Source organism: Perca fluviatilis, chromosome 13 (genome assembly GCF_010015445.1).
Source record: "Perca fluviatilis chromosome 13, GENO_Pfluv_1.0, whole genome shotgun sequence".
In the NCBI taxonomy this organism is placed as follows: Eukaryota; Metazoa; Chordata; class Actinopteri; order Perciformes; family Percidae; genus Perca; species Perca fluviatilis.
The window spans coordinates 4,135,672-4,151,777 of NC_053124.1; the positions used below are offsets into that span (position 1 = coordinate 4,135,672).

At 41.4% G+C, this 16,106-nt stretch overlaps 1 protein-coding gene across 3 annotated transcripts in view; it reads left to right on the top strand.

The window, feature by feature from the left end:
- Nucleotides 1-9,493, top strand: part of lrrc3b (leucine rich repeat containing 3B) — a 68,154-nt gene extending 58,661 nt beyond the window's left edge. For all 3 annotated transcript variants that reach the window (XM_039820183.1, XM_039820185.1, XM_039820184.1), the window contains exon 2: nt 8,188-9,493. In XM_039820183.1, coding sequence (XP_039676117.1) covers nt 8,337-9,119 — 783 coding nt within the window. In that variant the 5' untranslated portion in view covers nt 8,188-8,336 and the 3' untranslated portion in view covers nt 9,120-9,493. The remainder of the gene's footprint in view (nt 1-8,187) is intronic.
- Nucleotides 9,494-16,106: the final 6,613 nt, after the last annotated feature.

The window sequence follows — 16,106 nt, forward strand, 5'->3', positions numbered from 1 at the left end:
GGCAGTCACCGCCTTCGACTGCACCTGCACGCCGGTTGGAGAGACCTGTGTCGAAGCCAAGTTATTTGAAGGACTATGGGCCCTATTTTAATGATTTGAAACGAATGAAGTATGAAACGCAAAACGCAAGTAGCTTTGTGGGCGGATCTCGGGCGCTGTTGCTATTATACCGGCGGGATAAATGACTCTTGCACCCGAAGCAAATGGAAAATGGGTTGGTCTGAAGTAGCTAGGTGTGGTTTGGGCGTAATGTGAAAATAACCAATCAGAGCGTCATCTCACATTCCCTTTAAGTGCAGGCGCGCTTGTTCCATGGCGGATTGCTATTATGACGGTGGATTTGCCTGCCGCGCGCCAGCGGGAGTTGTCCGAGATGCGGCAAAGTAATAAATTCCCATCTTGACCGGGTGGTCGCTGAACCGCCCCCGGGAGCGCGAATACATTCCCTAATTTACCAACGTGCGTCTGTGGAGGGAAAAGTCCGCTGTGCGTCGGGTGCAAAATAGGAATGATACATGCCTCGGTGTACAAAGGCAATTGCGCTGAGTGCAAGATAGGGCCCTATGAGTGTTAAAGTAAAAAAAAAAAACAGAAAGAAATAATAACCATGATGTTGATTGTTGCTGAGATTGTGGTTACATGAAGAAGTGTTTACAAATTATTTACTTTGTTTCAGTGTCAGTTAATTAGGAGTGACTGACGCATGTTTAATTGATTTTGTGTAAGCAGTGTTTTCGGTAGGAATGTTGTTCCACTGGTGGAAGGTATTGGCTTAAGGGGGAGGAATGTAATATGGGAGATGTTATATATGTCATATTGGAGTTTGTCCCTACGTGGCAGTAGTGGTTCATCTGGGCGCATGAGGGTGGTGTGTGGCTCAAGGCTGTTTTGCAGTAGTTGTATTAAGAGACCGCCAAACTCGTGTAATGTCCACCCAAGTGTTCATTAAATCCAGATAACATCCACCCCAACCGTCTTTCCTTTCCATTATCAAGGATATTACATTAACCCAACTTTTTTTTTTAGCTAACAATAAAGACAGCTAAACGTGAAGGGGTGGAGAAATTCATCAGGGAGGAGACGTAGCTGGATGGTGTTATGGATGGCCGCTGTTGTGAATGTTTCCCGACGCTTCATTAAACTGCCGTTAGCGTTGTTAGTGCTGGCCGGGTAAGGATTGCTGTAATGGTAGTGGCTGGCTGCTAGCTGGCTGTGGGCTAACGGTAACTAGCTATTGCTACATGTGCCGGGGCTGTTGTCAGCTCTCATCCCAAATGAAGTGTCTTTGCGCCGGGGGAGTGTGGCAGTCAGAGTGCTAGCTGGCTAAATTATCATTCATGATTCAGCCCAGTGCTGCTTTTATCCATGGTCAAAACAATCATACTACTAATAACTTTATGAGCATGTACAATGTTGTAACCCTATAATGTTATCCACCAAGCATTAGCATTAACGTTAGCTACTTGTCAACCAGCACATTATAGTAACGTTAAGCTGGACCGATATTGATATGTATCAATAAATAAGATCTCTGCTGTATTACGGTGTTGCAAAGTGGCATGTAATTAATCACAAAATGATGCCTTGTGGCAGAAAAAGCAGTATTACGGTTACGAGTATTTTTTTTCTGTGACATTGTATAATTTATAATTACTCTCAAACGTATCATCTGGGCGCCAATGTTTTGACGGAAGTTACGAGTAACTAGAGGGTGAAAGGTTATATGACGCCACTGACAGGCGACTAAAGGAAACGCCCCATGTCAGAAATAAAATAACAGATTTCTCTGGGTTTCACATTTGGGAAAGTGTAAGTTCACAACTCAAAAAAATATATAACATAGGTATGGTTGTTTTTAGACATTTTAATGCAGAAATGTTACATATTGTACCTTTAAGTCCTGAAGTTTTAAAGATAAATCAAAGCAAAATCAAAAGTAAACGTAACATAGCAGATGCTTTAATAAGTTTTTTTCTTTTCATCAATATAGGCTTAGCCACTCTTTAAAATCACCTTGATGTTCCTAGATGTTAAAAACAGTGTAGCAACTTGGAAATAGTTTTACATTCTTTGCCCTTTCTCACTCAAGTTTATAAATCTCTATCAAGTCTTGATTGTAAAAAGTCTGCTGGCCCTGACCAAATTGAGCCTTCTTTCTAAAAATTGCAGCGGAGAGAGGGCTGGTTTGTATTCGCCAGCAGCTAAGGTTTGAAGAATTTTGCCAAATTCCAAGATTCATGGCAAACTACGATAAACAGTTTAGTTTTTGCTTGTTTGTAACATACTATCCATCCATCCATCTTCATCTGCTTATCTGGTGTCGGGTCGCGGGGGGAGCAGCTCCAGCAGGGGACCCCAAACTTCCCTTTCCCGAGCCACATTAACTAGCTCCGACTGGGAGATCCCGAGGCATTCCCAGGCCAGGTTGGAGATATAATCCCTCCACCTAGTCCTGGGTCTTCCAGCTGGACGTGCCTGGAAAACCTCCCTAGGGAGGCACCCAGGGGGCATCCTTACCAGATGCCCGAACCACCTCAACTGGCTCCTTTCGACGCGAAGCAGCGGCTCTACTCCGAGCTCCTCACGGATGACTGAGCTTCTCACCCTATCTCTAAGGGAGACACCAGTCATCCTCCTGAGGAAACCCATTTCAGCCGTAACATACTATGCTTTTTGCATTTATAATTTCACAACACATATTTTGGTCTGTTTCAAAGGTTAATCAGTTGCATCATAGTTGATATACTTAATGCATGGTCACATTTCTTAATATTGTGATTATGTACTGTAATTCTATCATTGTTACTGTTCTATCTACTCTGTACATGTGACACCTATTGCATGTCAGGACCTATTGCATTGGTCCTGTACCTAAACCTAACTAAACTAAGAGGCTAAATAAGTAATTGCTAACATTAGCATGCACAATCAAAATGGTTACATGCAAGAGTTTAGCAGAGGCCTGTTCTACGAATCAAGATCAACATGCCCTGGATTTATTTCAGTTACCCGGCTTCACCTAACTTAACAACTGCAGTCCTGCATAACCTGTGTCACGACAGTGGTTAACAACTAGTTCAATCAACCCAGGGTTTCCCAATCCAGCGGCGCAGGCGTTCACATAAAAAAGGCGGTATTTGTGCAGCATGACCAATCGCAAACATTTACCAGAGCTGCATATTTTACACACGAAGAGTAAACTATAATTCTACATAAATATGAAGAACACAGACATGGTTTAACAGGCAAAACGCAATACAGTTGCTGCTTCCTAAGACAGGAAGGATAGAAAAAAATAGCCAACATTGTAAATGCGTAAATCACAATTCTTAACAATATCACTTCCCCATCAGTCAGGCACAAGATCTGACCATAATTAGGGCCTGAGCGCCGACAGCGGCGAAGACCCTATTGGAACTGAAGGAATTATTATTCTTTATCCAGCAAATTAATCACCTTTTTGAGGGGCTTAACATACTCAAAAACTCACCAAAATTTGCGGTTGCATTAAGTCTGGTGAAAATTTACATATTTTAAGGGTTTAGGGAATAGGCGCACAAATATGGCTCGCTAGCTCTTATTGCAAAGTTAAAAAAATTGAGCCCCTGCAGTACGTTTAACGTAGACTAACGAAACTTGTTACACATATGAAGCATGTCAAGACGTACAAAAAAGGTCATTGGAGCAATACCCTAAACCCAACAGGAAGTCCGCCATTTTGAATTGAAAGTTCGAAATTAGTGCGTTTTTGGCCATTTCCACGTCATACTTTAACAAACTCCTCCTAGAGATTTCATCCGATCAACTTCCAATTTGGTCTGTGCCATCTTAAGACATTAACGATGAAAAATTATTAAAAGAAAAACTTTTCGTCATAGGGCATGGCCGTGGCAGGGCAGCCATTTTGTGCGTTTCACCATCGACACAGGAAGTGGGTGTAACTTGAGTGTATATTGTCCAATTGGCTCGAAACTTTTCAGGATTCATAAGAGTCCAACCCTGACGTCATACACATGCCTACATTGGCTCAAAGTCATAGCGGCAGCAGGAAATAGACCTAAAAGTCAAGGTGCTATACTTTAACGAACTCCTCCTAGAGATTTTATCCGATGGACTTCAAATTTTTCTCTTCAAAGGCTTTTCTCTTTCTGCTCTCAACGAAGGCGGTCGCTTTTCTCCCTCTCCCTCCCAGGTCTACCCTGCTTGCTATCTTGTCTCGTGCTGTCTGGTGTCTCTCTCTCTGCACTGCTCCTAAACTACGAATTATGGATTTGATTAACTGGTCTCTCGGCGCAATTGGCACCATATTCTCGACGAGAAGCTCGGGTTCGGGGGAACCTGACTGCCCTACCGGAACGTTCGCAGCTGGCTACACGATGGACGCGTAGGAGAGGTGGCGGGTCGTGTGTCTGGCGGTTCTTTCCGTGGAGGACATTGAAGATATCTACCTATTCGGAACCATGATAACAGGTCTTTTGCTGATTGGCTCAGGCATTGCCCTGGTTTATCGAGAAATTAAAGTGAAGACGGGAACAGAGCAAATTACCAGGCTGCCCGTCATGGTTGAAGCTGTGGGCAGAGCTGTCGGAACTCAAATTGTGACTCTGAACTCCATGAGCCACAAATTGGATACTGTGATTATCATGGGCTCAAAATTGGATACCATCTTGGAGAGACAGTCAGCTCTGGACAAGCTGGACAACATCTTGGGGAAACTCACAGTTTTGGCGAGGAAATTTGATCGTTACGGAGACCAGAGGGGACATTTCAGAGAAGTCGGGAGTGACTAACTGCCGGCTCCTTGCCCCAAGACAAAACAAATTCCAACCTTATCTTTTCGGCTCCTGAACCAGCGCTGGCCTTGGCCAAGGCCGGTGTTGAATACTCACTCCCCCTGGAGCACTACAGCGAGGCACACTCTTCATTTCCCCACACGACTCCCACTGACACCTGTTGATTGTTGACTCGTACTGGGTCCTGTTTCAGGGCTGACTCCATGGCAACCGGCTGTGTATCGCAATGACAATCGTGCGGACTGAGTAAACCAGATTACGGGGGCCAGACGGTAGCTTGACTTAACAGGCCTACACATACACCGAACTTTGACATACATACAGATTTGCAACCACACCCGCGCCCCTATCCAGCTTCACCGCTTCTTCCCCAGTCAGGCGGGCAGGTCTGGGGCCAGCCGGCTTTGTGGCTGCAGGACCAGATGTCTGTTTGCCTGTCCTGGACTACCTCTACTCCATCACCCCCATCCCGTTGCACCCAACATCCCACCCCCACTGCGTGTCATGTTATATTGTTATGTTGTGTTATGTGCAGCAGTGCAAATGTACTGTTATGTGGTGTGCAGCAGTGCAAATGTATTGCTTGTGTGCTTATGTGCTGAGGTGTTTTTTCCTGTTCCCACACTGTTCTTATCTTTATGAGGATAGTCTGAGAGCGGCTTTTTTATTTCCCTCTCCTCTCCCAATGTCATGCTGTATCTGTTGCGAGAGTTAGGAGAGAGTTGAGATGGCGCCGCATATGGTGACTCGGTGTGTTTGTGCATGTTGCTTTAATGTTTTAATGTGATTTGCACTTACGATACCAAGACACATCCCTCGTGTGTGTAAACATACTTCGCAATAAAGCTTTTCTGATTCTGATTCTGATTCTGAATTTGGTCTGTAACATCTCAACACCTTAAAGATGAAAAGTTATTAAAAGAAAAACTTTTCTTCAAACGGTGTGGGCGTGGCATGGCGGCCATTTTGACTGTTTAGCGATGAACGAGAAAGTGGCTGTAACTACAGTGTACATTGTCATATCTGCTTGAAATGTCCCACAATCAACAAGAGTCCAGGCCTGAGGACATATACAGGCCAATATTGACATTTGGTCATAGCGACCCACGCTGGCAACAGGAAATCAGCCTTATATGACAAACAAATCTGTCATTGAACTCAGCAGAGAGTTCCTTTTTGATTGGTGATGGTTTGACCATCACCAATCAATATATTGGTGATGCGTTAGCCATGCCCCTTTTCATAACTAATGACCCATTTGATGTAGAGTCTTTTGTGAGGTATCATTGAACTCAACAGAGAGTTCCATTTTCATTGGTCATGGTTTGGCCCACCCCCTATGCTTAAGCCACGCCCCCTTTCACAGCTTATGAACTGTACGACGTAGAGTCTTGTGTGAGGTATCATTGAACTCAGCAGGGAATTCCATTTTCATTTGTGACAATTTGCACTGTCTGAGTGCCACGCAAATGCACGGTCGAAAGGAGCGGCGTCCGCCAGTAACCCTGACGCGCGCAGAGGAGCGAGGGCCCGTCCGACGCTTCTTGCAGCTTTAATTACACTTGTGCTTTCCATAAACTGTCATTGCTTTAGCCTGTTATTCCAGTTGCAACCCTGGAAGTGGTAAGCAATTGTGAGAGCAAATAAAATAAAAACACTCACCTCATGCCAAGGCCGATGAGGTGGTGGGGCGCCTGAAACTTTTTCAAAGTGATTTTTAAGAAGCCGACAGGAAGCTGGATACGTGCAAAAACTGTGGTGTTTATTAACAAAACAACAAAAAACATACTCAACCAAAGGGCACAAACTGAATCGCCACACAGAAATACAAAAACTAAACTGAGGCAAAATAACATTAAACAAAACAGCAACCTCACAGGATGCTGCCAAGTCCTTTCTCTCTTCCCCTTCTTCTGAAGGCACTTTTCACTTCTCAGCCTCAGCTAATTGGACCCTACCACCTGCACCGGTGATTTAAGGGGGAGCTGACCTGAGAAAGCAACATTAACACTTTGTTTCTGAAAATACCGTTACATTTAAATAGAACAGTTACTGCTGACATTACCATTTATGCATATATGTGCACTCACAAGAGGCTCACCAAATATTTAAAAAAATGTCATTCACTGCAGCTTACCTTAGGAGTTCCCAGCCTCTTAGAACTTAATCAGGCACACCTGTACGTACTCTCCTTGATTAAGCTGATCAGCGGCTGATCTACCCCCACATCACAGGCAGGACCATAGCAAAAACACTATGAACCCATAAACCCACTAAACAGGCCTATGTCAAATGATAAAGTAGCAAATAAACTAAAACATGAATGAAACAGAAAATAAGGATTAAGCAGACACAAAATATTGTTAATTTTGGGAACGGAGGCTAGCAAAAAGGGAGAAAGGCAGCCTTTTCACAATGAAACATGTTTCACTGCAATCCATTATGACACTTCATTCTGAACCAAAAGATGTCAACCTGCTGATAATGCTACATGAAAACTGAGGATCACCAGTTATGAGGATCATTGTCTGGGATAAAACAAAACTTTGTGCTAATCCATCCAACATCCTTGTATATGTTCAGACATGGTACATGTCCACTGGATAATTGAATAAAAAATAATTGAAATTTTACTTGCTGTCAAAATCATTCAGATGAATCATCTGGGCACCACGAATGCCTCTACAAAATTTAATCCATACCATATTTGCTGAGATATTTCAGTCTGGACAAAAGATTTGGATTGATCAAAGTATCATTGTCCTCCATCCATCATCCAGGTAGCTATGCCGCTAGAGTGGCTAAAAATGACTATACATTTCTATGGGGCATTGGATTTGTCTCCCAATTTGGCAAAATAATTCTGAGACTAAGTAATCATAGTAAAAGTAATTTAATTAAATATCTATTTTTCATACACAATAATTTTTTTGGTGAATAAAAAATATAATGCACATATTACCCTGTGAAAACAAGGCACGCTAATTATAACAATACTGATTTGGGTGCCATGTCAGTTCATAACTAACTTAGGTTTGAGCTTGAGGACTTGTTCCAACGTTTTGCCACCTTTTAAAAATCAGAAAGATGGAGATGTCCTGAGCCGAGTAGCTTGTGAAAAATAACGTATGTCAGATTCAGTGGGCTACAGCTGTTATTCCTTTTCACTGTTTCGGATTGGATTTGGTATCAGCAGATACTCAATATTAAAGGGCTCGGATCAGGATTGCGCCAGAAACAATTGATTGGGATATAATAAAAAATATGGGCTCCTTGCAAATGGTCAGCAATCATATCAAGCTAGCATGCAAATTTAAAGGACCTGTGACAAACAGAACAACAAATAAAAAGCCACCATCGAGTCACCCTGTCTTTCTGTTTGATCTTATTTCAGGCCTCAACGCAGCATGAAAACATCTGATCCCACTCCAGTATCTCCAGTTGGCAGAGAGTGCGGACTAGTCGCCACTATGCGATGTGTGTAAGGGACCAGTGGCAGTGTTGTGGACCCAGGCGGGATGCTGCTGCTGACGGCTGGTCAGTATGACTTTGCTGGACTTGTGGCTGTCGCGTTCTATCCCCATGTGCCTGCTCCTTCAGAGCCTTGTCCTCATGGCCCTGTGCTTCCCCTCGGCCAGCATGTGTCCAAAGGGCTGCATCTGCCAACGTGACCCCCACCTCCACGGCCTCAACGTTACCTGCAGTCAGTCCCGCCTCAAAGAGATCCCCCCCAGCCTTCCGGTCGACACCGTCCTGCTGAGGCTGGACCACAACCAAATAGGCACAGTGCCCGATCAAGCCTTCCACGGACTCCGGCTTTTGAGGGAGCTCAACCTTTCATACAATGCGGTGGAAACCTTAGGGGAAGGTGCCTTCAGCGGCATAGAGGCGACATTACAGGTGCTGGACCTCTCCCACAACCGCATCACTAGCGTACACAAGGATGCCTTCGCTCGGCTCAAGGCCCGCGTCATTGTGGACGATAACCCCTGGCATTGTGACTGCGCCCTCCAGCAAGCCATCGGTGGAATGGCCCACAACCACGAGGCTGCCGCCAGGGTCCTCTGCAGGAGCTCAGAACTTCGTGACCAAGAGGGTCGACCGTTCTTGGCGGTTGACACTGACCTCTGTACCCTGGCTAAAAGGACCACAGACTATGCCATGCTGGTGACCATGTTTGGTTGGTTCGCCATGGTCATTTCATATGTAGTGTATTATGTCCGTCAGAACCAGGAGGACGCCCGACGCCACCTGGAGTACCTCAAGTCGCTCCCAAGCAAGCCCAAGAAACCTGACGAGGCTGACGACATAAGCACTGTTGTCTGACGGCAGTGTCATAGTGACTGTGTCCCACACAAACATCACAAACACCACAATGTTTATTGTAACAGGACCCACATTTATAGTGTATACTATTTCAAACTTTTAGGTGATGTGAGCTCCCAATCTGCTGAGAAATCTTTGTTTTTTGGAAGTTTTGTTGTATGTCATTACCAGGGTTTGTTCATGACTGATCTGAGATGAGATGAGAAGCGGGGCCACAGAGTCTAATAGTATAATACCAACATTGTTTTTTCTACAAAAGTTGCACATGGAGCTTTGGAAATTGTAATCTCAGGTTTAAACATTGACATGATAATGGCTTTTTTAGATGAAAATTTGGAATATCTGATAAAAAGAAATATATTTATAAGATGTGACACCCGAAACTTAATTTCCTAGAGCCCTCATTTTGGTATCTCAAAGCCCACGATAGAATGTACATTGAGTTTTGCAAACACTTGCTAAACCAACTGCATCTTCATACCACTTAAAATTAATGTAAATTATGACATTTACATTGACAGTTCTGCACAGAAATGTCAGCATTTCTGAAGCCATGGCCTGATTATGGAGACTATTTGATCTGTACACAGTGTTGCCACAGTTACTTTGTAAAAGTAACTTAGTTACTTTACAGATTACTTGATTTTAAAAGTAATTTAGTTACTTTACAGATTACTTGATTTTAAAAGTAACAAAGTTAGATTACAAGTTACTTTATTAGTTACATTCAGCAACTGCCGACAACACCCCTACAGCCTCAACATAAAAATGACAACCGGTTAATTGTGAGGCAGCTCGGCATTGCCAGTAGTAGGGATCTGGTTTATTATGGCACGAAAGAGAGCGAGTCAACCGTGTTTAAGGGCAGTATTTCCGCTACAACATAGGCCTACTGCCCGACCAACTTCTTCAACTCTCCCCCACTTACTGGTTTTGCACCGAAGTCCAGCTTTTGTTGTTTGGGTGGTGGGGGACCTCCTGCTCTCTGCTTCGCACCACCTGGTGGGACTTGCTCTGTAAGTTTGACTGCAGTGCTGCGACTCCAAATGTTTCTTCAAATTTGACGTAGTGTTTTTGTAGCTAGATAGCATTTTGTCGCCACCAGCACAGAGTGTACAACGAACCATAATATTGCCGTCTTTAGCTGACACAAACTCAAAATAATGACTGTAGAAAACGCTAGAAAACGCGCATCTCTCTCCTCCCTCCATTGTTGTTTACGTTTGTGTTGCTGCGTGGTACACGTGAACTGTCCACATGCTGAAAATGTGACTTGTCGCATACGTGACTTCACTCCCCGAGAAACAAGAAGAAAGCAAAAATATATATTTTTACTAAGGAAAATGACAAAAATAGTAACGCACAGTGACTTGGATAAGTAACTTTAATCTGATTACTGGTTTGGAAATAGTAACGTGTTAGATTACTCGTTACTGAAAAAAGTGGTCAGATTAGAGTAACGCGTTACAAGTAACGCGTTACGTGGCATCACTGTCTGTACATTATGTAATATTTTTGATCATTAAAGCCTTGGATATGGGGTATGCAGATATGAGGTCTTATCTCCCTGCTTGCCTGATGGCCTGTTTCTAAATAGAAAAAGACAAATAGGCACTCACTCAAGCATTTAGTAAAACCATGGAGAATACCAGAAGCCCATTTCTGTCAAGAAAAGAAACAAATTAATGGTCAGCAATGATTCAAAATAAAAATATCAACAAAAATAATACTCAAAATAATAAAATTATAAGGAGATATTAGGAGTTTCTAGATGAAAATTATGCGATATTAACACAAATTATCATATATAAAATGGCTTAAAAAAATAGAGCTGGATGGAGCTAGCTTTTACTAGCTTGTTAACGTTATCTGCTAGGTCACCATTACAAGCCAGGTTAAATTAGTTTAGAGCCAGTAGTCTCTGTGGTTGCGATACCACTGGTTCTAATCTAAAAATTCAGGATCACCGTTCTGGCAAGGTAATGGCACAAACATCACCCAAAACGTATAAAGAATGGTAATAAGCAGGTATTACAACTGTAAGCTATAACTCACAGATTAATTAAAATGAGAGTGAATTATTATATTGCTCTTTGGCCAAACCATCATTAATTGCTTCTACGCTGAGTATAAACTTTTTTCTTTCTTTAATGTGTCTTGTCATTAGATGGCAGATGTTGAGGGCACATTATGTGCTCAACTGTTACCAAAATTACTAGTATGTTTTACTGTATGTGCATCTGGCAAATATAAATGTACTATAAAAGCAAAAGTTGGGGGAGCTACTCCTTAAATAGTCCAAATGACTTAGTATCTCAGAATGATGACTTAGTATCTCATAATTTTGACCATATATTTTTGTCATTCCTTATATTACGTATGTGCTTTTTCTTTTTGGGTAGGAATGGGCATTCATAGCTGTCTTGATTGGTCAGAGGATGTGAATTATTTTCAGATAACCACACTTGACACACTGTTGCAATGTTCTCATCGGCACTATTAATTATTTCTCATAGCTGGAATGCTGCTGATTTCAGTTCTTACGAGGCTACAGCTTGTCCTTGATGGAGTAGGAATGTAACGTTTGTTATAAGCTTGACAAAAGATGCCAATACAAAGTTTCCATTTAAAGAATGTACTGCCCCAAAATTTGAAGAAACAATACTTATTTTAATTGTAGCAGGAAGCTATGGTCTAAACAGGATAATTTACTCCAATTTATGCAGCTATTGAAGGATAATACACTTTGTGGATGTAAATGTGAGTGCCAATAGCATGCATTATTTTTCAATAACGTCACTGTGGATTATGCTCTATATACAGAAATTTGATAATTTTAATGCTAATCTTAATTATGATTTGTGCTTAAGTTTGAGAATAAGGCGTTTTAGCTGAAATGACATGGAACATGGAACTCCTGCATAGCATTGAGCTTCATCACAGATGACCCTGCTATCAGCAGAGGGTTTATGAGTGGAATTTAATGATGGTGCAATTTGCTTTCAAAACTACAGCATCCTATTGTTGCCATCATCACAAAAACATTCTGCTCTTATTATGACAAGAAAATGAAACTCTTTTTTGTTTTTACTACATACCACATTATTCAGTTTTACCAAGAAACCTTTATATCCGGTCACATTTCATTACACAATATCAGTATATTTAATTACAACAAACCTTTGTTGTTATAAGGACATACTAATTTAGCTCATTAAAACAACTTCGATATTATGTTATGGGAAAAAGATACAATCAAAGCCTGAAAAGGAGACACTAGCCTAGATCGCTTCCTTGCAACATATTAAAATAATGTGTAGCTACACAACCGACCATGACATTGTGGTCATAAAGGAAAAAACATAATAATATGAAACCAAACCCACACCCTTGTGTGTAATAACGAGAAAGTTTATTGTGAAAGTAATGTTGTGGTAACCTCTTAAAACTTGATAATTTGGTGCGTAGAAACAAGAATATGTTATTGTAACATGATATCTTGTTATAACAAGGTTTCTTTTTGATAGCATGAGAAACAACAACCTTCCATATATTGTGTTGTGTCTATCACTAGCACATTAAGGTCATTGTGTGCTAAGGGTTCAATAATTCAATTTACATGCATAAACGTTTGAAAGATTTTCCTAGCATGCAACACATCAATTAACAATCAAGCAAAGTTGGACATTTGCAAGCCAGAAATATTTTAGTGGTTATATAATTTTATTTAGATTAGATTGATTAATCTGCCTTGCAATTATACCATTTTAACTGACCCCATAAATGTTATTCAAATCCATGTTAAATTGATCAATTGTGCAATATATTACACTATGTAATTATTTAAAATATACCCATAGACTTAATCCTACAAAAAGCATTCGTACAAGATTGCACCTGTGTTGGAACCAAAACAGTACATGTCTTATGACCTTAGTTTATGGTGCTATGTGTAGCAATTTACAATCAGTTTATTTTCATTACAGCATCCTCCTTCTCTTCTTTCTTTTTTACAGTTACACGGAAAACTTGATTGTCATTGTTGCACAATCTAAAATCATTCCAAATCACAAACTCAAGTTGGTCCTTTGCTGACCTCCAGTGGTTTAACTTCTCACCTTGCTGCAGTGATGTACAAGTGTACACCCGGGTGTGTCAGCACAACATGATATCACTGTTGGGTCTGGTTACAGGTGCAACAAAGCACACTTCTGATCAGACCCAACAGTGTGGTCAGAGGTGAAACAGGCTTGACACTTTCAATCAGGAAAACACTCCATGATGAAAAATAGGAGACACCATAGCGGTGTCCCGGTTCAGTATCAGTCTCCTTTTGAGTCTTAAATTTGAGACCAACAAAGCATGTCCTATTCCAAAGGTTCCTCCAGATTTAGCCAGGAGCTTTCTTGGCCATTACAGTTTTCTTTCCAGAATTTGGTGGAAGACCAGTGTATCCTTTGCCTTCTACAGAATCCCAACCATTACAGTTTTGGCTATTCAAAATGTACAAGCATTATTTTTGGCTGCAAACTGGCCATTCTGCTTGGACATGTGCATTTACATTTTATTTCTAGTATATTTATGCCTTAAAACATTAACAAACATGGTAACACTTAACAAAAAGTGAATGGTATCCAATATATCCATATATCCATTGGTTTTGAATATGTATTCTGGTTACCTGAATTACTATGGCAGGAAACTACAGTGTATGCCTGGTAAAGGATTCTAATTGATAAAGACCCTGAATGTTAAAAGGTGCACTGGTTTCAGCGCAATTTCATTTTTGTCTCAAATCGTAGGCATCTCTCCTTGATCCACTAGCTGACTGCCCCCTGAATACACTGTGAAAAAGCCTGGTCTTTGGAAACAACACAGGGGTTGTAAACGTCAAACAAACATGAGAGGCACAGGCTGTGCACCAAAATACAACAAACCACTCCAGCCAATCACCAACAAGATGGTTGGGGGAAGGAGTGGGGGTTAGTGACAGTTAGTCAGTCAGTCATGACAGTTACGGAAACGTGGGGGGAGGGGCCAGCTTGCTCTGTTTTGTTTGAAATTTACTTGGAACGTCAACAGAAATGACCATGCAGGATATGGAACAGTAGATATTTAAAAGCATTTTGAAAAAAGGGGCCCTAAATTTGAACTTGAATGAGCAAGACGGTTCATTCTTGACCTTGGAAATAGTAGTTCCACAAAATAATCTTAACCCACAGTCCAACTACTAGCTTTTTCCAGAGAATTTGACCTAATTTCTAGCCGTCATCAGCAGATGGAGTGTGTTCAGTTGACATTGAGTTGGCTAACTTGAACTGGAACTTGGATCATGTGACAACAGGTGAGATATCTAACATAGGACTAGGATGGACACTGCTAAATTAATGGGGACCGCCAGAAGCATCCCAGTGAGACCAAGGCTGCTGTAACATCTAGACAGAGGATTTAAGTCATGGGAGTCAGCACTTACCAGAAATAATTCAGTACCTTGAGATCTCGGTTAGTACACCCCAAAGCCAGGACCCTTGTGTATGACATCCCAAGCAACAGTTGTAAGGAACACTACTCTAGCGAAACAAGGACTCTGGACAAAAGACCTCAACATCCAAAGTGGTTACAGCATTGACTGGGGGCTCCAGCACATCAGGAATTATGTGCATCGTCAACATTCAGTGCCAATGGAGGAAGTAGTCTGCCTTAGGTAGTGAGTCAGAAGTAAAGGTGTGGAGGTGATGTATTTCTTTTTATTAACTGTAACCACAATTTCCCCCTAACCTAACCCCCTAACCAAGTGTTTAATTCGCTTAACCGTAATCATAGCCATAGTTTTTTTTTCCATAAACACAACTTTAACCATACTGTAGGCATGTACAGAGTTTGTCGAAAGCAAGAACATTGGCACAAGATGTTGAAACATCCCTGAATGTATTTTGAGGTTTGGCAGAATTGCCCCCATGTATGATGTTATCACGTGGTCAAAGTTCCTTGGAAACTGAACTCTCTCTCCGACAATTGAGAAAACTCCCTCTGCAGATAAAGACCGCGAGAAGTGGCTGAACGCCTTTTAAAAAGCTGAGTGAAGTGAGTTTAGATTATTTTGTCAAAGAACTTAGAATGTCTTATTTGATGTTTTGGAATCTAAGTTTTTTGGGAATGGTATAACATCTGTGCACATTCTCTTGCTGTGTTGTACTGTACATTTCTTCCTTCAGTTTGTAAAATCTATGTTTGTTCCTGTTGTGTATAGTCAGCTGTTGTCAATCAGAGTCAGTCTTTGTATATCTGCACTGATCAGAAGTAAGCACAAGACTAAATGTCAGTTTCGGTGGACTCTTCTTGTTGGTGATTTGTGGTTACTCCAGTCCTTCAGAGTCAATGTTGTTTACTGTTAATTGTTACCGTTTGCCTTCACTTGATTTCATTCGTACCAGGCCCTTTCAAGGGAAGGACAGATTTCTCAAAGTTTGGGATGGTAGACTATACGATCATCTCATTCATGACAAATTAAGCCAAGCTGCCAGTGCATGCATTGTTTCCCTTTAATAACACTGTGTACAGTAATGTGGGTGAAGAGAAAATTTATGCTGTCATTTCCCAAATGGCTTATTTTCCATCACAGCCGCTGGAACATACGACCAGAGAAATCCAATGAAAACCACATGAAAGACCAGATTGATATGTAAATGTACAGGTAACAAACTTTCACCCAAAAAAAACTAATTTTATAAATACTAACTACTTGGTTGTTGCTATCTTGTGAAATTTCCTTCTCCATTCATTTTTTAATTGTTTGTCACAGAATTTGTACAATAATGGTTGTTAAAATGACATCTTAGGGGATATGCAATGATTATATGTTGGTAGAAAACACTAGGATCACATGTAAATTGGAACGTTGATGTTGTGTGAAATACTTGAAATCCCTTTAATTAGTTGTTCTTAAATGTGTTAAATCCCTTAGCCTTGTCTTGTAGAGGCAACTCA